General features: G+C 46.2%; 1 protein-coding gene and 1 non-coding gene across 2 annotated transcripts in view; both read left to right on the top strand.

Annotated features, from left to right (window-relative positions):
* The window catches only part of BMPER (BMP binding endothelial regulator), a 283,741-nt gene extending 258,962 nt beyond the window's left edge, over nt 1-24,779 (top strand). Inside the window, exons 14-15 of the mRNA XM_075557553.1 lie at nt 10,620-10,750; nt 23,440-24,779. Of these exons, the coding sequence (XP_075413668.1) occupies nt 10,620-10,750; nt 23,440-23,621 (313 nt within the window). The 3' untranslated portion in view covers nt 23,622-24,779. The remainder of the gene's footprint in view (nt 1-10,619; nt 10,751-23,439) is intronic.
* LOC142457403 (U1 spliceosomal RNA) lies at nt 18,620-18,781 on the top strand. The gene has a single exon (XR_012786151.1). It is a non-coding gene; the product is annotated as a U1 spliceosomal RNA (small nuclear RNA).
* Nucleotides 24,780-25,705: the final 926 nt, after the last annotated feature.

Raw genomic sequence — 25,705 nt, 5'->3', positions numbered from 1 at the left:
TATGTATAAATGTGCTTGACACAATGGATAAATGGATTGTGATAAGAGCTGTATGAGCCTCCAATAAAATGATAAAACAAGAAAAAAAACAATTAGAGAAGCAAGGCCGTCGGTGTGTGACTCCATGTACCACTGCCTGGTGGGCACCCTGGCACCGCTCACGGGAACCTAGGGGAAATCTTGGTGGGATTCTTGCCAAGTCTCTACACAGAGAAACCGCGTGCGCCCCCACAGAGCAACAGTCGGCCTGCCTGCACTTCTGGGCTGCCAGGGAATGGAGCCAGGAACAGAGCGGCTAAATCAGAAAGCTACGTCTAGACGCACTGATAAAAAAACTCCTATAAAGGATCACTCAAAAGATGGCTGCAGCCACAGTTTAGGTTCATAGGTCCCCTCCCTTGTATGCTCTGTTAACTCTGCTCTGGTAGAAACCTCGCAGGATCAGTAGGCGCTCTGTCCCTATGGTGCATTCCTGGAGAAAACAGTGTAACCGGGGTGTGCTGGCCACCCGAGCAGCCGGCGGTGTTTCCTGATCACCAACTCTACATCCCATGGAACAGAACGCCAACAGAATGCTGCTGTGGCTGCAAAGACGCCGGGGTCATAAATCCCAGTGACTACTCAAAGCAATAAAATTGTGTTCCTTTTCCTAGAAAATGAATATGCATGTGCAGCACTGTGCATACCGATTAAGGAAAGGTCAACCAGCTCCCATAAACCTATAACAGCTCAACTCCACTCTGCCGTAAATTAGCTTCCTCGTACCGAGGTAGCCAGTGTTATAGACACGGAGAGTCCATTTGAATTGTACGGGGTGGCTCCTCTCGACGTTGTGAAGTGCGTTTCAGGTTGCCTGGATTCTTCTCGCAGTAACTTCTGGAAGCAGCACAGGCGTGCATGGTATTTGCATGATCTGTTCTAGCCTCGATGTCAAGGTCATGGTCTCAGCAGACCACGAGGTGTCGTGAGAGGATGACATACAGTCGATCAAAAAAAGCCCCTGCCAGTAGACCTCCAAACACTGATGGAAAAATTTTATCAGGAGAAAGATTTCATAAGGAAGATGGACAAACAGATGTTCCAATGATCTCCCAGCCTTTTCCTTTATTGTGTTACCACGCTTCCTCAGTTCTTACTTTAGCATTTATGTGCCCTGGGTTGTGCGTTTTGATTGTGTTAAAGGTTTTTTTAAATCATTTTTTTAGAAAAGAGATAAAAAGTGCATTGTAGAAAACACAGCTGCGAAGCAAACTTAAGAGAGCCATACATCTACCGTCCAGAATTGCCTAGGAGGGGCATTTGGACATAACTGTGATCACTTACTGTCTTCTTTGGATCATCACATACTAGTCAAACAGTTTTGTTAACTTGGGTGTTTTGTTCTGTTTTGCTTTGCCACCTAATCCATGCTGAACATTTTCTCCTAAATATATATTTCAAAAATGTCACTGTAATGGCTACTAAGACAACAGCAACAAACACTGCGGTCGGCTGGTGTTCAGTTCTTAGGCAGCACTGTAGGGAAAGGCAGCACTGCCCTTTCAGGGTCCAATGCTGTACATCTTTCCACATTCGTCTTTCCCCATGGGGAGGCTGGTGGGTACCAACAGCTGATTTTGTGGTTGGCAGTTCAACGCTTAACCCACTCACCCACCACCGCTCTTTGTAATGACTCTAGAGTATTTCCCAAACTCATCTCCACGGAGTCAGCGACTCCTAGCAACCCTATAGAACATCATTGAGCTGCCTCTGTGGGTTTCGGAGATGGTCAGCTTTGATGGACGCAGAGGCTGCATCATTCTCCTCGTACTGCTGACCTGTGGTTTGCAGCCACACGTGTGACCAGGTCTCCTTTTGACTGTATGGATCACCTGCATGTATTTAAGCAGGCCCCTCTGTCAGCACGATGCACAGAGCCCCGGTGGCACAGTGGGTCAAGCAGTGAGCTGTTAAGAGAAACACACTAGTTGCTCTGAGAGAGAAACACGAGGCAGCTGTCTACTCTCACAAAGATTTATGGTCTCAGAAAACCAAAGGGAGGTCCTGCTCTAACCTAGAGAGTCACTATGAGTCAGAGTCAACTCGATGGCAGAGGGTGTTTTTGATTGTCGACAATTTAGATTATTTACCAGAAGGGTAGGGGAAAGGTAGGGAAAGGAAGGGGAAGCCGAGGGTAATGATCGACACATAACCACACACACACCCCTCCAGGGGAAAGAGCAACAGAAACCATGGGAGAAGGGGGACAGTGATCAGTGTAAGAAGTTATGAAAATAATAATACTTTATCAAAGGGTCCCTAGGGTAGGGGGTGGAGAGGGAGTGAAAAAAGAGGAGCTGATATCAAGGGCTCAAGAGAGAGTAAATTTTTCAAAAATAATGATGGCAGCGTATGTCCATGCCTGGTAAATTGATGTATGGATTGTTATGAGTTGCAAGGGCCCTGGTAAAATGATCTTTTAATTGGAGCAAACTTTAGATTGCTTACATCTGGAGGGGCGTTTCTCTGAATTCACAGACCTTTCCTTTACGTTTGACAATCCCGTGTGTGAAGTCTTTGTCCACAGGCGTTATTGTTTCCTTAGATGTAAAATAACCTGTCTGGGGGCTAGGAACCAGTCTCAAGATTATCTGTAAGTTTATTCCCAAGGAGCGCTCCAGAAAGATCAGGTAATCCTGTGACTAAAATATGTGGGCGTGTTAGACAGGGTTCTCTAGAAAAACAACATCAGATTGCTAATAATTTTATATATATAGTTATACAGATAGATAAATATGTAACACCAGAAATGAACAGTTAATTATATAGATAGATAGATAGATAGATAGATAGATAATACAAGAAATGCATGCTTAAATTATAAAGCAGTACAAATGGCTCAGTACAACTCACTCCCGTGAGAGAGTTGTAAGGTCCTGGAAGTCCTTCAAGTCGTGAGGGCTGCCAACTAGTCCTCTCTAGATTCAGGCTATCCCAGCACAGGCAGCAAACAGCAAGGCAAGTCACCAATAGTCAGCCAGGTTACCAACAGTCAGGTGACCAACAGTCAGGCCCCAGCTCAAGAGGTGTAAATTCCAATTGTGTGGCGAAGTAGGTCTGAAAGGAACCTCAAATTATAGTGACACAGTCCACAGATTAGGTGTCCCACAGGTAGTGTAGCTTGCGAATTGAGGCACAGAACAAGCAAGGCAGCCGCACACTGGTCCGATGATCAAAGAGTGAGAGACAAGAAAGGCGAGGCTCACCGAGCCATTTATCTCTCCGCCCTTCAATTAATCCCACATGTGTTTATTGGCCAGGCTGGCACAATAAACTAACTACCTCAGTCCACCCCTTGCCAACCTGGCACCTGTACACAATTCTTTAGCCATATATAATTATATAATTTCTGGACATTGATGAAATCACACTTATACTTATCATCAATCATCTACCATACATATAAATGAACACATGCTGAGTCCAGTTGTTTCTGATATATCATACCTGAACAAAGGAAAGGTATGCAATGAGCACATAAAAAGAAAACACACTGATAATTACAAACCTCGGTTTTGCAATTGATCACATGATCATAACTGATAGGTAGAACTACCTTCTTCTGCTACCCATTCTGTATTACCTTTATCCTCAGCAAGCACCTCAGCTGGCTGTGTTTTTGTTGCCTGGTGGGGTGACCCAGACCTTCATTCCTGAGGGGTCTGGGTCATTATAAGTCCTGTCAGGATTGGGTTGCCGTAATTTACCATTTACCTTAATCACGGCATGGTAGCCCTAAGAGTTGGCCTATAGGAGCTCCTGGATTCCAGACATATTCTTCTTTACCTCCATTATATAGCGCCAGTCCAATTTCTCCTTGGTACTCAGGATCAATCACACCACTTAGTACAGTGATACCCTTCCTGACCCGTTGATCCAAAGACGTGAGAAGCCCAAAGTGCCCAGGGGGCATTCTCAACTGCCAGGTCAGTGGAATCCGTGCTGTGTTTCCAGATGGGAGAGTTCCTTCCTTCGGGTCCAGGACCTCCAGGCCTGAGGAACACAAGGTTGCTGGGACAGGAAGCAAAAATGCTGCAAGGGGATCACTAGGAGTAATAGTGAGTGGTGCCACTCTAGCTTCCACCCCTTGGTTCCTGGACCCATGATTTCTGGCTGTTAGAGACACAGCACCATATATTGGCCATCAGTCCCTTTGGGGAAGGCTAGAAGAAAGACTAACAGTACAGACCTTCGGTGTTGTAGCAGGGTCCTCCTTCAAAGGGACCCGGCTTCCCCCTCATTCAAGGGGTTGTGGGTCTGTAAACTGGCTCAAGTCTGGGAATTGATTGAGCGATCGTGGCTATCTATTCTGCTGTTCACCTGATCTACCATTCTCCCACCTGTATAGATCAAGTAAATATTTAGTAGGTTTCCCATCGATTTCATTCTTAGGGACACCGTGGCTAAGTAGCCAATGCCATAATTCCACACAAGATAGGTTGCTTTGATTACTACTGAAACCTTGTTGTCTATTATAACCACGCCACCCTGTTTCTGTTGATTCAGTGCTGACACCTACCCTCTACCATCACAGAGACCAATCAGCCTCATTGTGGGCAAATGTTGGAGTTTGCTTAGGGAAGTGCCCACTGTTAATCCTGGTGCACATAAAATAGCAATTACAGGAGTCTTAAGAGATGCTGGGCCCACTTCAAAAACTTGTTCCTTATGGTGTGGTAAAGGGTATGTCCTCAGGACATCCCCTTTTTGGGTCTATGGGAATATCTTGATAGATCCATTCCAACATACCAATTTCTCTAAGCTTTTGGATGCCTTCCTCTACAGTGTGCCAAGGTAGGTCAGGTACTTCAAGTTGGTCTAATCAAGGCCATCTGGCAGCCAATGTGTCATGGATCCAACCAAATAAAGAATTAGATCCTCTCTTAACCTCTCTAGCAGAGACATTGAAAGAAGTCTGTGCTTAAGGGTCCCATATCCAGAAACTCAGACCGGTCTAATAGTACATTTCATGCACCAGTATCCCACACCCTTAGTAACCATTCCCAGGGATTTCCCCCAGGCTTTTGCTTGTACGTATTTGAAAACTCGAGCAGATCTTTATGAGTATAGCATGCTTCTTCTTGGGTAATCATCTCAACCTCACCTTTAGGAGCTTTCTGAGACTTAATTTTTGTGACAGGTCTAGCAGAAATAATAGGTGAGAGTGTTTCCTGGGTGCTCTCACCAATATCTTGATGCAGCCCCACCTGTCATATCAACTTGAGTAGTTTGGCTAATCTACTCAGGTGTGGATTGTGAATGAATACTTTCAACTATGAGGGGTGGATCTATTGACTGGGGCGGGTCAATTGTTTCTAGGGGCTCAATATCCTCCTCTTCTGTATCATCAGCCCATATGCTCCCATCCCATGTTTCAGGGTCCCAACTTTTCCCAATCAATGCCCTCACTTTGGTATCAGACACTGTTTTAGATCTGCAATTCAACTGCCGTTGTAATTCAGCGACTTGTATAATGAGACTCTGGACCTGGTTCTCAGCCATGTCAGCTCTTTTACTAGGGGAGAGAAGGCTCTCCTTTATAGCACAGATGGAAGTTTTCAAATCTGTTAGTCTGCTCCTGAGGCGTGCTTCTGAGGCTCTGAGACCATCCCTCTTCTTAATCACACTTTCCATTGTAAGAAGGACCAGCCAACAAGCTTCCTTATACTTGTCATCCTTACAAAACTCCCGGAAAACATCAAACATACCTCAGAGCCTCTCCTTTAACCAGCACCTCATCTATCGGTGGTGATACTTTAGCTATTATCTTTGCTATTTCATACCATGGATTAGTAAGAGTAGCAGTTTGAATGAACTGAGTTGTAGTCCTGGTTTGACCGCTGTGAATCAGTCTCCATCTACGTGATCCTGGACAAACTCATCAGCGTCCCAAAGACAGCCACCCTCTCTGTTACGTGGAGAACTAGCAAGACTTGCCTTCTATTGCTGTGGGCAGTAAGAGACACTTCTTGCAAAATACTTAGCACAGCAATGCACTCCACAGGTGGCCCCATCCAAGGTCAGCTCACCATCATTTTTCTGACTGCACAGTGCAGGAATCACCACTGCTCTATGCTCTCACAAATGCTTGGCACTATTTTTTTTTTTTGAAAATTCACTGACCCAGTAGTGAAGACACACATCCAGTACTTTTACCCTTGTGTTAAAACCCATCTCTCAAGGATTTAGAAACATGCAAGATATTTTGAGGAGAGGACTAGCTTTCAGAACTCTATTTCCCTGAAGTGTTCCCCATGAGTATCAAGTAATATTACAGGCAAAGTCTTCCTCAGTTTTAAGGAGTCGGTATGTGGTTGACTGTGCTGGTGGGGGCAGAGGGCGATATTGGTGGACTAGACTACTTGTAACCAATCACTGTTAAGTACACGTTGACACTCTTTTCTCAACATTCTCCCTCAGTCAGATTCAAACAAACCAAGAAGCACAACAATGGCCAGCTGTACTCCCTTGGGTGTTCTCACTGTTAAATACATTTTCTTTGGGGTAAATGCACGGGCAGTTTTACGTGTACAGCTCAGGGGCTTTAACTTGTTGAGGGACTTCCACAATGTGGTGGACACATTCTCTTATTTTCTAGTTCTATTTCCTCCACTAACTTTTTGAAGCTCCCTTGTATGTACACCCTGCTGTTCGACCATCACCATGAACTGCTCCTGGGTTTTCTGTCAGCTCTCCAGAGAGTTGTAAATGTCACCAAATCTTTTTCCCAAGTCACCTCTCAGTGGACTTAAACATCACTGTCCATTTTTATATAAATTGCGTAGTGAGCCTCACCGAATTATTGGTAGAAAGAAAGAAGAAATAAAGAAACAACTCACCAGCCATCTCTTTACCCTGACCCGAAATTTGGTTCTTTGCGGTCTGCACCATTTTGCAGAATTATAGTACATGTCCTTTCAAATCAGAGGCTCTGTCTCCAAGTACAGAGAGTAGTGCTTTTCTATTTGAATGCAGTCATTTCATCAGCCCCCTAAAATGCCTTGCCCTTCATGCCACATCCATTGGAGGTTTTGAGGACAGGAAAGAGGGCTCATGGTCCAGGACCTTGGGAACCTAGGAAAATTGAGGACAAAGTCTCTTGTGGATGTGGATAAAGCAGGAATGTGCCAATAAGTGAGAGCTGGGGGCAGCCAAGCAGGCTACTGTGCAGACTGTGCACACATGTGGCAGGTGTGGGTTAACCTGAAATGACAAAGGAAATGCTGAGCTAGAGGTGTACCAAGACAGTTTAAGGGCATTTCAAGGACAGGCTTCATTTACTTGGGTTCTCTGTGGAAGTCCATAGTCTCTGAGCAGGATCATGACACTGAGTATCTAGCACCCAAGTGAGCATGATTTCCCAGCATTTCTGTAAGTGGAAGAAGGCATTATGAGATCCCGCCTTGCTGATTACAGAGTAGAGAGAGATGAGCTTTTCTCTCCTGGTTATGGCGACTTAAGTATCAGGCATCTAATAATATCCCAGTTGATGAAATGGAAGCGGCCCCTTCCATTTCAGAGCGGTTGTTCTTTTGTTCCTGTTGGTTTCTGTTCTCCACCTATTCCCTGGAGTGTTAGCCCATGGTAACTTCGCCTGCACACTCCAGTCTGTTGGTCATTTAGTATGGTTACTGCTGTCTAATGCCCACTCAGGGCAGGCACTGTGCCAGCATCTACCCACAGCTCCCTGCCCTCGGGGTACAGCATATTCCACAGTAAGGGAAAATGATGGCATAAGAACAGTCCGTGGCCATCCCCTGATTGCATTTCAAGAGGCATTGCTTGTAATCTTGGAGATTTTTTCTGATCCTTCCTTGAATTAGATTCTGGACAGAGAGGGGTTCGCTCAATAAGAGTAGGAAGAAAATTAGGACAGCTTGCTGATCTTGTACAAAGACTTACCTTTCCTGGTTTGTTTAAATAGCATCCACTTGAGAGTGAAAAAAAAGTTAAAACCAACTTTTACTTCTGTTACAAGACACACCTTTTCAGTCTTTCAAATATTTCAAGTCAATATGGACTCAATTGGGCAGTGGACTTAGTGGACAATGAGCAGGACGGTGATATGGTCTGGTTGAAGAGCATTGGCCTTAGAGTTGGAGAATGGAATTCAGTTCTTTTTTTAGCCATGTTTAGTGTGATTTTGAGAACCTTGGTAGTTCAGTGATAGATTTCTCCCCTTCCATGCAGAGGACCCGGGTTTGATTCCTGCCGATTCTCCTCATTCTCAGCCACCACCCATCTGGGGGGTTGTGCGTGGCTATGGTGCGTAAATATAAATTGCGTAGTGAGCCTCGCCGAATTATTGGTAGAAAGAAAGAAGAAATAAAGAAACAACTCACCAGCCATCTCTTTACCCCGACCCGAAATTTGGTTCTTTGCGGTCTGCACCATTTTGCAGAATTATAGTACATGTCCTTTCAAATCAGAGGCTCTGTCTCCAAGTACAGAGAGTAGTGCTTTTCTATTTGAATGCAGTCATTTCATCAGCCCCCTAAAATGCCTTGCCCTTCATGCCACATCCATTGGCTATGGTGCTCAACGGGGCTCAGCAGCGCTTTCTGAGTAAGGAAGGCTTGGGGACACACTTCTGCACGTCTGCACTTGGAAACCTGACGGGTCAAAATGATTTGATTTGCAACTGATCTTAGGGACTAGACAGCAGAGCGCATCGCTTTGCTCCACAGTGCTTGGCGTCACCGTGAGTCAGGGGTCAAGTCAGCAATAGATAACAACAACAACAATGACAGTGGGACTTAATATAATCAGTCTGCCAACTTGTAAAATGGCCCCTTCATTTAAGCGGTGCTGGTGTTGTTAGGTCGGTCCGACCCCTAGCGGCCCTGTCCGTGACAGAACGGTACCCTGCCCAGGTCCTGCGCATCCTCACAGTGGTTCCAGTCCTTGAGTTCATTGTTGCAGCCACCGTGTCAATCGTCTCCTTAAGGACCTTCCTTGTTTTCCCTGCCTGAAAGAAAGTCCAAATTATGTATGAAGACTCTTGGCCATTCTGGTCTCTAAGGAGCACTCTGGCTTTACTCCTTGTGTTAATCCAGGATGCCTAGAGAAACAAATCCAGAGACGCTCATCTGTGTGTTAGAAAGAGCTTTACATAAAAGAGCAATTGTATATTCAGAAAACATCCCCGCCAGGTTCCGTTCAACTCCATAAGTCCGATATGAGCCCATATGTCCAATACCAGTCTGTCAATTCCTCTTCAGAATCACGCAACACATGCAATGATGCTGAGTGCAGGAAGATCACAGGCCAGTGGGTGGATCGTCTTGTGGATCCAGTAGCGGTGGAAGCATCTTAGCACTGGCAAGAGTCCCCATGTGGCTCGTCGAACGCCAGTGCTCTAGTCGAGCTCCACGTGTCTTGTCAGCAGGAAGATGAAGCAGAGTGTGCCTGTATCTGGCCTCCAGTGAGCTGTTTATCTCCATGGCACCTCCAATTGAGATCATCAAGCTGTGGCCCGATTGATAGGCTAGATTCCACTCCTTCGCAAGTTGACACCAGATTATGTAACTACCACACTCCTCCCAAGACAGCTTGGTTTGCCCTTTTAGCAGCCCATGGTACTTCCAATGTTTTTCTCCAGCACCACAATTCAAATGCACCAATTCTTCTTCCGTCTTCCTTATTCACTGTCTGAATTTCACGTGCTTATGAGGCGATGGAAAATAGCCTGACTTGGGTCAGGCACGCGGTAGTCCTCAAAGTAAAACCTTGCTTCTCAGTTAGATCGCCAGGGTCATGTTGTACCTGGTTTGCCATTCCACAACGGTCAGCACCTGAAAGCACTCTGCGAACTGCAGCACTAGGTACCGGTGGAAGGCCATCGTGAAGCCTTGGACACGGGCAGGTCTGAAACACCTGTGGTTGTGTGTTGTCAATCGTCTCCAGAATCACACGTGGACTGCAGAGACGCTGAGTCAATCTTCCTGACCTTTCCAGCTTAATTCGTGGCTTGAAATGCTTGCTCCATTCGGAATTTGGCACTTCCCATTCTGAAAAGCCTAGAATTTCAGATCTTACCCAAGTGACTCCCAAGGGTGGTCTTCAGAAAGCAATGGGACCTAATGTGGTCATCAAGTAGCTCACAACTTGTGTTACGTTACAGCAGACCCTGCTTTTCTGATAAGCAGCCCTACTGACACAATGGGGGCCCCTTCCCCTCCAGTAGCTGTTTACATATAATTAGTAAAAATGAAATGCCAGTAAAACCTTAGTTCCTCTGTGGCTGTAACCATTTTTCCTGTGCTCAACAGCCAGACTCAGTATGATGGAGAGCAGCAATTCTAGAACCCTTGCGTCATTGCTGAAAGCTCTCTAGCAGAAGGCTGCTCTGGAAGGAAGGGCGCCTAATGCCACATTGTTCAGAGGGGTCCAGCATTTAGGCTTCATCCAGAAGTGGCATACTGTGTTTACGGTCCTGACCTAAACTAACAACCTCTCTCTACACCTTTACCCATTAGCGGTCGATTCCCCACCCATCTCTTTCTTTAGGGCACGCTTGCTCAGTGTGGCGGTTTCACTAACATTTTTAAATGCTCACTTCTCTCCCTTGGGTCCCACAGGTCCTGCGTGACAGACATGTGTGAATGTCCAGTTCATAAAAACTGTTATTGTGAGTCCTTCCTGGCCTACACCCGGGCCTGCCAGCGAGAGGGCATCAAAACCCACTGGGAGCCTCAGCAGAACTGTGCAGGTGAGCAAGCCCCACAGCCCGTCCAGGGAACGCCACTGTCCTGAGAGGCTGGCAAGAGCGCCAATGTGCTGGCGTGAATGATCGGGTCTCCCGTTGGTCCAGGGATCCTTCAGTGACCCCATTGCATTCCAACTTGATAAAGCACAGCGACTTCCCACTCTTGGGGTAGAGAGCGCTGAAGAGAAATGCTTATGACAGGCACATTTGAACAATTTAAGGATTTCCACTGTTGCAAAATCCTCCCAACCTCGAGTTACCATCTGCTTGTACTTAGTACAAGGACACTCACAGCTGTGGCTTAGGTTCTGCAGGGAGCACAGAAGATTCCAGACAGTTACCGTCACTTAAGGCCTTTGGGATAAAAGGGGGATTTCAAATAGTTTGTAGAAAAAAACCCATGATCTTTTAATTCCATTTTTCCACAAGCTTTTCGGAGTCCCTTCATATATATATACATTTGTGTTTGAGAGGGTTATGCAGACTCCATCAGAATGTTCTTCTCTCCTAAAGATGGTTCTCTGTAATAGTTGCTCTTAGTTTTTCAAGGAGTCCTGGTGGCATAGTGGGTTATGCGTTGGACTGAAAGGTGAGTAGTTCGAAACCACCAGCTGCTCTTTCAGAGAATGATGAGGCTGTAAAGGGTTATAGTCTTGAGAACCCCTAGGGGCAGTTCTGACATTCTACTACGAGCCCGACTGGGCTTGATGGCAGTGAGTTTTTGACTGGCTCTTTCACCTCAGGAAAGTTAATGAGCTTATCTGATATCTGTTCAGTGGGCTCCTTTTGTTCATGCATGGAAGAGTGGTCATGCATTGGACTGCTCACCCTGTAGGATCAGCAGTTATAAACCACCAGCTGATCCTCGAGAGAACCGTGGGGCTTTCTACTCCTGCAAAGAGTTACAACATGGTCGGCTCTACCCAATCCAATGGGTCGCTATGCATCAGCAACGACTCCACGGCAGTATGTGTTTGGGTTTTGTTCAGGCAACATACATTAATTTCAAAGTAGCTAAGGTCGAGGGCTTTATGGTAGGCTCTGGGAATTTTGGTAAATAAAAGAGGCGAGTCCCCAGTCATTGGGTGCTGGTAGCCCAGTGGGAGAACCAGAGAAATCAAGGACAATAAGCACCTGAAAATTACCATGTAAGTGTCATGGAAGAAATAAAGAAGGCAAAGAGATGAAACCATGTGTGTGTGAGTGTGTGTGTGTGTGTGTGAGTGTGTGTGAATGTGTGTGTGTGAGTATGTGTGTGTCTGTGTGTGTGAGAGAGAGAGTGTGTGTGTGTGTGTGTGTGTGTGTGTGAGTGTGTGTGAATGTGTGTGGTGGAGGGCAGTGTCCGAGGTCTAGAGAGAAGACTTCTCTAGGGAGAGGCTATCTCAGCCCGGCTCTGAAGGATGGAGGGGATCATTTCAAGCAGATGCAGGCAGTGTACGTTCATTGGTAGGACGCTCACTTCTATTTGAGAGACTCGGGTTTGGGTCTTGGCCACCACCCCTCGGTCAGCGGAGCCTGATGAGTTGCTATGGGTTGGGACAGGTTCTGGTGGAGCTTCCAGAATATGATGGATTTGGGAGGAGACCCTGGTGGTCCGCTGCTGAGACTAGCCAGCGAGAACTGCGCACGCCGCAGTGGCTTGCTCCCGCAGTGGCTTGCTCCCGCAGTGGCCTGCTCCCGCAGTGGCTTGCTCCTGCAGTGGCTTGCTCCCGCAGTGGTTTGCTCACGCTGTGCAAGGGGTGCAGGAGAGCAGAGCTCACAGCCACAGCGACTCGCCCGAGGGGAGCCAGTGTGACTTGCGGAGAAAGACGGCCCAAGAGGCGTGTAGGGAACAAGAGAAGCAGAGACTGAGCTACACGGGCCTCTCCAAAGTGTGGGAAGGGGCCTGGCTATATTCCAAGAGTAGGGCAAGCCAGTGATGGGTGTCAAGCTAGACTCTTTTTACGTTTAAAGTATTCCCCCAGTTCCTGCAGGGTCGCTTTGAGGCAGACATGACTTGGAGGCAGTTAGATTGTTTTTCAAGCATCTGAAAATAGTTTTGGAGGCAAGAAGGAAACAGGATTGAATGATCAGGCAGAGGATTATTGCGATGGTCCAGGTGCAAAGGGGGGAAAATGATGTCGGCATAGGATAGGATGATAGTGCACAGGGTAAAAAGTAGGGCGATTCTGGGTATATTTGCGGAATTTTACAGTGGCGTTTACTGTGCAGTTATAAAGACTGAGGGATCTAGGAGAAGATATAATTCATAGTTAAAGCTCAAACCACAGTGGCTGCTGCTGCCCATGAGCTTGGAGACCGGAATGGCGGAATCTGTGGGGAGTACAGAAACTTCCAGACAATTTTCCTCGTGGAGAAAGTTTTCTATAAAGGAGAAGAGGTGCCTGGATTGAAATGACTGGGGTTTGGAGCATGCTCAATTACTTTTGAGGAGCACTGGTTGCACTGTGAGTTAAGCATTGGACTGCTGGTGACAAGCTCAGTTGTTCAAACCCACCAGCCGCTCGGAGGCAGAAAGATAACGCTGTCTCCTGTAAAGCTTCACTGCTGCCGGACCCCGGGGAGCAGTTCGGCTTCATACCCCGGGATGGCCAGAGTCAGAATGCGCACGATAGCAGGGGGATACACGCATCCCAGTCCTCCTGGTTTGATAGCAGAAGTCATTGTTAACTCCAGAGTGCCCCTAGAGGCTGAAGATAGGCACAGCCATCTGGCTGGAAGCAGAGTCAGGAAGCCCTGTTTTGAAGGTGCACTCACTGGTATACAAGGACATCTTTCTCACCTGGAGCAGGGGTCGGTGAACGGTGGCTCGCCAGCCCTACAGGGCCCTTTCAGTACATGCCCATGGCTCTGAAGTAAAACTGAAAAAGAAAATAAACCATCATCATTTTTTAAAAAACATTTTATTAGGGGCTCATACAACTCTTATCACAATTCATACATACATCAATTGTGTAAAGCACATTTGTACATTCTTTGCCCTCATCATTCTCAAAGCATTTGCTCGCCACTTAAGCCCTTTGCGTCAGGTCCTCTTTTTGTTCCCTCCCTCCCCGCTCCCCACCCCCATGAGCCCTCAATAATTTAAGAATGATCATTTTGTCATATTTTGCCCTTTCCGGCGTCTCCCTTCACTCCCTTTTCTGTTGTCCGTCCCCCAGGGAGGAGGTCACATGTAGATCTTTGTAATTGGTTCCCCCTTTCCAACCCACTCACCCTCTACCCTCCCAGTATGGCTCTCACACCCCTGGTTCTGAAGGTATCATCTGCTCTGGATCCTCTGTGCCTCCAGCTCCTATATGCACCAGTGTACATCCTCTGTTCTACCCAGACTTGCAAGGTAGAATTCGGATCATGGTAGTGGGGGGGGGGGGAAGGAAGCATTTAGCTACTGGAGGAAAGCTGTATTCTTGATTGGTGCTACATCGCACCCTGACTGACTCAGCCATCATTTCATTTATAAAAATTGTAAAGGATATAGTCGATAATGGTGACTTCCTTGATCTGTAAAAATATATCGATGGCTTTCAAATAATGTTTAAATTGTTGTGAGGGCAGGCTTGGTTCTTCTAGCTCAAAAGTTTGCAGACCCTTGACCGAGAGCAAGGGGGAGTGCTGGGTGTTTGCCATCCATCATGGTGAGGGGCCCTTGAGTCCATTCCAATTCGAAGAGGCCCCGTGGGGTAGAGCACAAATGTCTCCCGAAGGCTTTCTGCGCTCACCTTCCTGGAAGCACATCACCAGGTTTTTCTCCCATGAAGACACTGGGTGGCTTAGAACCCTCGTCTTTCCAGGTAGCTGCCGAGGGTTTGTGAATTTCCACCACGAATAGCAAGTCAGTTCTTATGTTGGTGTGAGGCACCATGGAGCCCATTCCAATCCATAGCGACCCTTGCAGAACAGAACCAACACTGCCTGGTCCTGTGTACTCCTCACAGCTGTTTCTGTGCCTGAGCCCATTAATACAGCTGTGGAGTCAAACCGTCTCCTCTTGTTCACTGTCACTCCACTTTATCAAGTGTGATGCCCTTCTCCAGGGCCTGGTGTCTCCTGACAGCAAGTCCAAAGTATATGCGATGACGTCACACCTTTCTTGCCTCTAAGGAGTACTCTGCCCTCAAGCAGTTCATGGTTCTTTTAAGATTCTTGGCCAGTGTCACAATTTGGATGTATCGGTTCTCCTTTGTCTTCTTAATTCAATGCCCAACTTTCACATGCATATGTGAAGCAAACAGGGCAGTTCTGCCCTGTCCTCGAGGACGTGGAGAGGGTTTCCACGACAGCAAATCCTCATTATCGCAGACACGTTCCTCTTTCTTCTCCAGTGGCTGGTGGGTTTAAGTCATTGATTTGGCAGTTAGTTGCCCAATGACTAACCAATGTCTAAAAAAAATAACATTTACAACTGTGTCCAACACTCAAAATAGCCTTCTTTGATTGGATTTGTGAATGTGTCAAAGCCTCCCAGGTGTGTTAGGCAGGGTTTTCTAGACAAACAAAACCAGGACACTTGTGACTTTATCTCTATATCTATAGATAGATAGATGGATAGATTAATACAGCATGAAGGAATATAACAGCTAAGTCGTCCACACAGCAGTACAGAGGGCTTAGTTCCACTCACTTCCATGGAACAGTTAATACACTGGAAGTCCTTGCACTAGTGAGGGCTGTTGGGTCCTTGGTCAAGGAAGCAGAGAGCTGAGTCTTCCCTGAGGCAAGGCAGGCAGAGTACCCCCATAGGCAGCAAATACAGGGCAGGTCGCCAACATCAGCAGCTCAGGAGCTTAGCAAAGCAGGCCCTGATGGGATATTGAACTTAAGCAATCAAGATGACAGGATCCACCAGCCTCAAGCTCAAGCGATGTACGCACTAGCAGCTTGGTGAAGCAGGTCTCAAAGGAACCTAAAACTCTAGCAATACAATCCATAGGTTGGCTGTCTCAGAACAGCTCACAAGTTAAAGCAGCTGCACACCGGTCCAATGAACAAGAGTGAGAGAGAGGGGTGGGCCGTGCCAAGCCATTTATCTCTTGGTCCTCCAATCAAAGTGTGACCTGCTTAATCCCACTTGTTCCTATTGACCAGGTTGGCACAGAAAACATACCTATCATACCAGGTGACTCTAACCTACAGTCAGAGTTGGATTCACTGAGTCAGTGTGTTGTTGATGTGCATGGTTTTGTGGGAGAAAGATGCTGGGTAGTTTGGCCATGTTAAAACTTCCTCATGAGTTCCCTTTCATAGCTCCCTTTGATTCAGACAAATTCTCCATAGTGTTGAGTTGATGCCAACTCATAGAGGTCCTATAGGTCCGAGTAGAACTGCCCCAGTGCGTTTCTGAGACTCTAACTCTTTATGGGTGTAGAAAGCCTCCTCTTACTCCAAAAGAGTGGCTTGCACTTTCGAACTGCTGACCTTGCAGATAGCAGCACAACTCAGAACCACAAAGGTTGACGCCTGGGCAATGGATTTCATGTCCGACCACCACCCCTCTATCAGTAGAGGCATACGTGCTGCTGTGATGTCCCACAGGTTTTGGCAGAGCTCCCAGCGAAGGCAGAGTAGGAAGAAAGTCCTGGTGATCTGCTTTCAAAACCCAGTCAGTGAAACCCTGTGAATCACCGCAGCCTGACTGACAGCCCATCATGGGGCAGGGGCACAGGACCGACAGCACTTTGTTCTCTTGTGCTGGGGATCGCCAGGAGGTAGGGACTGATGCAGCACAACAAACAACAAATTCTCCTCAAACTGCCTCGAGTCTACTCGCTTCTCCTTGGAAAAACCCCAAAGTCCCACGTATCTCCCTCTGGCTCCTGATGGCTTTGTTCTCTCTTCTGAAAACCAAGTCCAATCTTGAAACCAGAAGTCATTGTCTCTAGCAAGAATGTCTATTGGCACTGCCTGTCTCTGAGGAGTACTGGTATGATTAAAACAATAACAAACAAACACTAAGATGTAGGCAAGACTGCTGAAGGAGGCTGAATGCCTGATCTCTGACCTAATGGGCCAGTGCTTCCTAGGTGATGGAGAGAGGTGCCCTTGAAGGACTTCGCATATGTCTAGCTCCCTTTCTGTATTTTCAGTCCTCCTTCCCCCAAATCTATGAAAACAAATGAACAGCGCCACGGCCCCACTGTGGGGCTCAGCAGGACATTACTAATCTTGTGATGAGATGACTGGAGACATGGACTGGATGGAGCCATTCTTCCTGGCTCAGAGCTGCGAGCAGCACCATTTCAGGACATATAAATAGTGCCGGAGGGCTGCATGTCTCTCTGCAGCATTCTGATTTCAGGGACCACGTTTTCAGGACCCAAATTAACTTTCTAATGGAAAAGGAATACAGTTCCTGAAAGCTTCCATTTTCTACTTGAAATCCGTGAGGCCATCTGAGCAGAGTATACATCCATCAGTGTGCAATCGGGAAAGAGGGACCTTTCACACACACGCACACACACAGTCACAGTCACATGTACATATTCACATATATACACACACATACTCACGCTATGGGTGGCTCCAGACTGACCGTTGGCACATGGAGAAAGAAATGGGCAAAGATGTGCAGCGGTTCGCAGTCTTTTGACTTCAGGTTCACTTAGGATATTGAAGACCATGAGAACCCTCTTAACTCATTTGTAGCTCCGGAGCCTTTGACTTGTGATAGCTCTTAAGGTCACTTAAGGCAGAGAATTTCCTGAGGAAAGAACTTAAAAGTTGAAATAATAAGAAGTCAGCCAGGCAAGCAACTCTAGATGAACAGGCGATATTTGAAAGGCGAGTCTGGATCTTAATCATCGTGACAGGAGATAGCCCAGAGCTTGGCAAGAAGGAAGAACAGAGTCTCTTGTGATATAAATGGTTAGCACGTGCCGCTGCAGAACCAAGGAGGGCTGCGCCCGCTCAGAGGGCCTGTGGAAGGGCCGGGCCAGCTACCACTGAAAACACTGCCTTCGAAAACTCTCTGGAGCGCGATTCTGTGGTGACGCTCAGGGGGTTGCCAGGAGTCCCAGTGACTCCAGCCCCCCTGGTAGTTTAGCATGTGAATGACTAATTACAATATCACATGCAAGAGATATAGTCCTAGGTGTTGTTCTGTTCCAGGACACAGCAAAGGTGTGGGAAAGTGCCACGATTACACGTATATTACCCTTTCTTATTTTCTAGGCACCTTTTAAAATGAGAAGGTCTGTATTGGAGTGGTCTACTCCCTTATATCAGGGGCTCCCTGGGTAAAGCAAACAGTTACCATACTTGACTGCTGGCCAGAAGGTCCCTCCCCACAGGGACCTGGACGGGGAACAGCCTGGGCATCTACTTTAAAAAGTAGCCCAGTTCTACTGAGACACACTAATGGGTTTCTAGGAATAGAAATCCACTCCAAGGCGGCTAGTTGGGATTTATCTCTTTTAATCTCCCCAATAACCTATGTGGTAACATTTTTTCAGTCCCTATCAGGAGACGTGGACTTTGAGACTGAGGAGAGTTACACATCTGCTAAAAGTCACAGAGGTAGACATGGGAGAATCTGGGGAGCAAATCCAAGGCAGTTTGCATCCTAGCCCCTTTCTTCACCATGGTGAATGAAAACATCGTAGAAAATAGAAATAGAACTGTCAGGATGTTTTTTATAGCATCAACGAAGCCCTCAGAATATTTGCTATCTCGATCTTGGTTAGTGACTTTATTATTCGTGACTTTCCAATTTCTATTCAATCATTCTTTATCAGCGGTTCTTGCTACCTGATACCCCCTGACTTTCTCAAGGTGTTGCAATCTTGTTTGTATCTTTGCACCTTGTCTGTTGCCTGCCCATGCCCGACAAGAATGGCCCACTGAACATTTCGCTTGCAAAGGAAAGAGGCACTGGGGCTTACCTGGGAGATATTAGGGAGCTTCCAAATGCTGTTGAAAAGTTCCATGGCTCACCTATTGCACAGCGGGTGTGCTGACCCCTGCGATTTCCCCAAATGTGGGAAGCTCGACTGCATACTTCCTGGTAGTCAGGGACTGCGTTCGCGCTCTCCCCTGAAAAAAAGAAAAATTCCATTGCCTTCTAAGTCCTTTTTCCATGAAGTTTTTGAAGCCCTTCGTATCTGTCTGTCTGTAGCACACAGGATGCTCTTTCTGGATCATCTGAGTCGTTCCCTCTTGTTTCGCTCTGCAAACGCTGGTGATTCTCATCTCTCCTCTGCAGCAGGTCTGCCCCGATTGCACACCCACCGAGCTATTCCGCGGTCACTGTATTCCTCCTGCAAACGTGTAGAAATAGCCCTGTCCTGTGACCTTCATTTCCTGTCCCTTGGCGCCCAGCAGGAGAACATGGCTTACCCTACAGCGTTCCTATGGGCATAGAACCACATTCCTGACAGAGCTAGCTTGTAACTTATTTGTGTGATACTGGTAGCTTCTTGAATGCTTCTTTGCGAATAACTACATGCTTACCCCAAACACCTGGGTAGTTTCCCATATGTTTGTGTTTAAAACAAAGAAAAAAGCAGGAGGAGCAGGAGGATCCTCAGAATGGTACACCAGGCTTTGAGTCAGTGTTAACTCTCTAGGAGCATGTGCACATTGTACCAGACGGAGGGCAGATCTGCTTACATCCCTCTCTAACTTGAAAATGTTCCAGGGGTCCCCTTTGTTTAGGTTTCCTGGTCTCTCATCCCTGCTGACTTCTCTGACTTTTCCTCAGACCATTCTTCCTTAAATCCCCTGGAAAAAACACTAGAACTTCTCTGTGCTCCAGCCTGGCCCTGGTTCACTCTGTACCCACTGCCTCGGACGGTCTTTCTGCCAGTGTGTGACTCACCTTTCAACGCTTATAACAATTTGCCATCAGGTCAATCCCAACTCATGACACAGGGTTTTCCCACACAGTTTTCAGTGGCTGCTTTTTTTTTTTTCTTTCAACCAAATAAATCATCACATCTTTCTTTTGAGGTTCCTCTGGGCAAGTTTGAACCACTCATCTTTTGGTTAGCCATCAAGAAAGTTAACCAATTGTAACACCAAGGGACTCCTTGTAAGACTTCAATGGACTTTATTTTCTCAAGACTCCCTTGATGCCTGAGTCGCACCTCCCATAATGGTGGACTGATGTGTCTCCCTTTTGCTCCCTCGCTGTACTTTGCTCTTACTGTTTAAGAAGGCCAGCCGTACGTTTTCATAGGACTTTATTTACATGGCGGCCTTACTTATTTAGCTATTAGCCCAGGTCCTTGTGAAGGGCAATTAGAGATGATATCCAATTTACATGGAATCCCCAGGCCTAAACACTGCCTGGTACGTAGCCACGGGAGTCTCTTGATTCGATTTAAATTGCAGTGAAGATGGTGTCTGTAAGATAAATGAAAAGCACTGGAGAAGAAGTGCTGCTCGTGTCCCGTGATCCTTCAGTTCCTACGCCCACTTTCTGCCTGCAGACTGATGGCTGGCAGCAGGCCACAGGAGAGCATTAGAGTGTGGTGTCTCTGGGGGGATGGCCAAGGGAAGAAGGCAGGTGTTGAGAGGACACTACAGAAAGGCACTCCTACTGGAAGGGATCTTTGCACCGTTTCCAGGAGAGCGAAGCACATAGCGACTCAGGCGACATGAAAGAGGCATTATGGGAGCAGCAAAGTAGAGAAGAAACTCCAGGCCAGCTGAATGGAATCAACCCCGAGGAATGGGATGATAAATGGGACGTCATTAAGAGTAAACCGCCATCCAGCAAGCACTGTTGAGTCGCTCCCCTTGGCTTGGCCCTGTGCCATTACTTCAGGTCAGTGGCAATAAGGCTCTTAGGGGCTTAGTCCTCAGCAGCAGCTCACCTCTCTTCAATTGGAGGTGCCTGTCATAGTGTCCCCTGGTGCGTTCTCATTCTTGAGCTAGCCAGTCTCCCCCACACTCTTGCCAATGTGTCATACTGTGGTATCTCCCATGGTGGAGGCTGTCACCACTTCCAGATGAAGCCACACTCAGAAGAAAGACTTGGTTATCTATTTATGAAAATCAGCCCATGGAAGCTCCACAGATCGCAGCAGAAGTCCGATACAGTGGTAGAAGAGGCTGGAAGGCACTAAACAATAGCAAAAACACAGCGACTGAACAATGGACTCACGCCTACCAGTGATTCTGAAGATGATATACAGTCAGGCGATGTATTGTTCTGTTGTGCAGGAGGTGGGCAGAGAATCAGAGCCCACTCCATGACAACCACAATCACCCACTCCCCACTGCCGATCAGGAGCAAACGATCTCCAGAAATGATGATGAGGGACATGTATCTTTTTTAAAGCCTCAGAACATTCTCATGAATAGTTCTTATTAAGAGGCACAGCTGAATTGGAAATGGAGCACAAAGACAAATAAAGATGACTGGACAAGTGATGTCAACATGTGCTGCGCAAAAAGAAAAAATCTCAAGAAAAGAGGTAGAGAAGGTGGGATAGAAAGTTACCTTTAAAGGTGCACCTCCTAAAGTGAGTGAGTGAGCTAGACATAGCGATCAATAAGGTTACAGCTAATGCTTTCAATAGAATTGACTGGCAATTTGCTACCATTGTGTCGTTCCCCCTGTTGGTAGCTCAGACAAATGGCCATGCCATTTGTCCTTCCTCCCAAAGCATCTCTGCTCAAAATAGGCGATGCACACAGATTTCGTCTACCTCGCCTTATCCAGAGGACGATGAGATGACTAGGTTGTTGTTATTAGGTCCCATAAAGCTGGTCCTTGCTCTGAGCAGCCCTACCTCTCTCTAGCAGAGCAAACATTGTCCCCTTCTATGATGTTGGAATCCCTGGTTGTAGCCAAAGTGTCCGTCCATCTCACTGGGGTCTTTCTTTTTTTCGTTGTTGACCCTCTACTTTATCAAGGAGCTCGGGTGATGCAGTGGATGGCCTATTGGACTGCTCACTGCAAGGTCAGCAGTTCAAAGCCGCAGGCATCTTGGGGAAAAGATGAGATGTTCTGCTCCTATAAGGATTTATAGCCTCAGGAATCCACAGAGCCTATTATACTCCGTCTTATAGGATCACTATGAGTTGAATCAAGTGAATGGCAGTGAGTTTCCTTTTGTTGGTTTTAAAATTTCTTTTTGTAACACGCCTGATGTCCTTCTCCGAGGTCTGCTCCCTCCAGTTCAAATGACTGGAAATGAAGTCTCCCTCCCATCCTGCCAGCTGAAGAACATCAGTCGCTGCACTTAATCCAGGACCAATGCGCTCATCCAATACCTACCTGTACAGGAGCCGAATATTGCAAACTAATGCTCCAGGTGGCAACGTGTTCATTATAGAGCCAAATACAAAGTGGGCTCCAGTCGGTTGATTTTTAAAATACCCTGTTTCCCGAAACTCAGTTTTCTAACAAGAATAAGAACTTGGGCAAAGAAGTTGAGCTCGCTCTCAGTAGGACACCCCTTTTCCCCATTTGTATTTAACTGGTGTAATGGTCTTCAGTGAATGTCCTTCCTGTTAGCTGACTCTTAGTCAGGTAAGTTCAAACAGGCATGTTCTGTAGTAGCTCTAGGTAGGTAATTTAAAAGACTCAAAGTGAGGTCCAATCCTCTGCCACCGAGTAGAGTCTGACTGACAGCAGTCCTTTACACCATCTCTGATACTCGAACTCATTACAGGAGCAGTCTGTTTTATCAGCCACAGAGCGGCTGGTGGCTTAGAAATGCCACCTACGGTTAGCTGCTCAAAGCTTCTCCCACAACACCACCAGCTCTTCTTAAAACAAAGCCTACTTGCTTAAGAAAATCAGTGCAGTTTTTCAGCTGTGCCCATTCATCTCCTGGTTTTCCTCTGCCAACTGCATAAACGACAGTCGAGCTCCTTGGCTTGGTTGCCTTCCATTGAGAGTCCTGGAATATGGAGCAACCTTAGACCAAAGCTGGATTGTTTATGGTGCTCTGAGACTCCTTGCTTCAAATTCCGACCTATAGAGAAATCGTGAGAGGTCGGGGGGAAGGATATACTTGGGGCAGCTCCTGTAATTGTCACTGGAAATAAATTGGTTGGGAAGGACTGTGTGTCATAAAACTTCCAGAAAATGTGCGTTATCTTTCTGAAAACTCTCTTCTCGCACTTGCGAAAACTCTCTGAATAATGTCAAAACTTGAGTTTTAAGTTCACCGAGAGAGTAAATTGCCTCTGACTTGGCTATCCCATCATCCTGACGTTCTCTGGCCCAGCCAGCCCGTTTTGTGCACTCCCCGCCTTCTACGCGCTCTCTATTTCTCTGAGTTTTCTCTATTTTTTTTCTATCTCTACTCTTGCACTCATTTGCCTCAAGTAGATCAACCCAACCTTTCCAATATCTCCGGGAGGTCTTGCTGTGTGTGTGTAACTGCATCTAGGTGACTATTGATGTGATGACTCAAAATGCTCCTGTCGGTCACAGATCAAGAGCCAGTGGGGGTCTATTAAGAGTTGAGTTTTAGGCTTTTCTCAATAACTGAGCAATCTTACCGATTCTCTGGGAGCCTTACTAATTTATCATTTTTCCTCTCTAGGAAAATGAAGCTTCTTTGGTTTATTTGTCTTTCACTGACCCAGCAGGTGGTCCTTTGACACTAATGAGCCCCAGAGTATTTGGGGAACGTTGGGTCTTTGTTATCCCCTGGTCAAAATGCACATCTGACTGGGGGTAAACCAATATAGCCATTTCTCCAAGTCACCTGCCGTCTCTTCCTCTTTTTCAGCCACCCAGTGTAAGCACGGTGCTGTGTATGACACCTGTGGGCCAGGATGCATCAAGACCTGTGACAACTGGAATGAGATCGGGCCATGCAACAAGCCATGCATCGCAGGGTGCCACTGCCCGGCAAACTTGGTCCTTCACAAGGGGAGGTGCATCAAGCCAGTCCTTTGTCCCCAGCGGTGACCTCTGTTCCGGTTCATGAGACTTTGAAATCTGCTGTCCTGGACAGACACTGAAGGGGACGAGCCAATGAAGGACTGCAGTATTTGTGCGCTGACTCTGTGACATGCGTGCAACCAGAATATATATGTGTACATATATATAGATATATAGAGATATACAAAAACATGTCATCATTTATATAAGCTAAAGGTGGAGTATTATATGTATATTTTTTGCTATAAGACATTGTATGGTTCCTAGGATCCTAATCTGTAAGCCATTGGATAAACTGTACAAATAAACCAGGTGTTTTTAATTTAATAAGGTGGCATGCAAACATACTGGATGGCTTTGACACCGCACACATTTGCCATTTTTGTAAGGATGTTTCCTAAGACGTCTAAATTGCCTGCCGGAATTCATTTCAGCATTGAGTCAGGATTTTCAGTTGAATGAGAAATGCATTTCTCTGGAGGAGGGCAAATTTATCGAGGGGCTTTTCATGTTTCTAAAGAACGGAATGTGTGCCTGGGAGATGGCTGGTGATTGGTGACAGGCCCTAATGCTGCATGCAAGGCGAAGGATAGGCTGCTAGACTTTACTGGGTCATGGTCTGATATTATTTCCCCAACTGATTGGCTAGCGGCCAAGAAATATATATTTGTCACCAGGGCATAACCACAGAATCAAGTGATTGCTTGCCATCTTTGCATCGTCTGAGTCTCCTAATTATATATGTGTGCTTGATGGATGTGGTCACTTATGTGTCATGCATGGGGATTGAGGAATGTCTGGAGGCCATGCTAATTTTATTGAGCATGGGCAGATATCTGGAGACATTTTTTACACAGAAGATGAAGAAATCCCCACTGTTGCGAATCTCACAGCACGCTAAGATGAGCAAATCCAGTGAGTTGCTGTATGTCGTTTATATTCTGCGTCCATTCCATGTATGAAACGAGAGGCTTTCACTTTCCCTAAAAGGCTCTAAGTCCAACGTTATTTGGAAACTGTTAACCTGTCATAATTGTTGGGAAAAAGCCTGTCATGACCAGTTGATTTGCCCTCAATCCAAACAAAGCGTGGTCCACACATTTGCTCTCATTCATCAATAGCTTGTTTCCAGTCGCCATGCGATTTACCTGATTTTGTTTTTAATTGACTATGTGAAAGCAAACCCTCCTGTGTCTGAAAAGAAAATGTCCTGCATTGTACTAATAAAGGTCTTAAGATGTAAACCAATATATGCGTGTCCTTTAAGAGATATTGTGTTACCCTGTATAAATAAGTGCTAACAACTTCATGTTAGTCAAATGATAAATAGCATGCTATTTTTTAAACGGGTTTATTTAGATGGAGTTTAAATACCTGACAATACTTCATTGGTATAAAGTCTTATTAATAGACGGCATCAAAACCTAAAATATTTTGACAGTCAACATATTATCACTGCTTGAAGGCATTTGCATTCCCTTTAAATATGCTCATGACAGTGACGCGGTTCATCTGGGTTGTTTTCACAGGCACACTTCTAAGGACGTGAGGAAAAGGAGTCAGGTAGAATGCTCAGTAGTGATGGGCTGTAGACACGTGTCAGCTTTGTGTGTTGGTTGTAACCCTCCAAGTGTCTGGGGCTCATGCAGTCAGGTTAGTGTTTCAGTGCTGCCCTTGGGAAAACAACCCTGATTTTAGCAGCCCCCCTATGTTGCAGGATAAGATAACACTCTGTGACATTTTCATGACCATTTGGAAGCTGGCTGCCAAATCAATATAGATTATATGAAAACATAGACATATGCACATAAATATATATGAATTAAATATATATGTGTGTGTGTCCACATGATCATAAATTGGAATAATATTGCTCTCTTTGAGTATCCAAGTCCACCTTGGTCAATGCTATGAGCTATGGCTATTGAATTTAATGAAGAACAAACATCTGATAAAGAACAAGTCTAGTTAGGATGTTCAGCACATAGTTGCTGTTCAGTAAGTTAAGTTCTCCCCCCTCTCTCTGTGAAAATAGGGATGTTTTAAAGTCCTGACCTAATAAAGGAAAGGAAGTTAAATTTTTGACATTGAAAACAGCCATTGCTGTTGGA

Source organism: Tenrec ecaudatus, chromosome 9, assembly GCF_050624435.1.
Source record: "Tenrec ecaudatus isolate mTenEca1 chromosome 9, mTenEca1.hap1, whole genome shotgun sequence".
Lineage (NCBI taxonomy): Eukaryota > Metazoa > Chordata > Mammalia > Afrosoricida > Tenrecidae > Tenrec > Tenrec ecaudatus.
The sequence above is the reverse complement of the archived record's forward strand: the minus strand, read 5'-3'. Positions and strand labels throughout refer to the sequence as shown.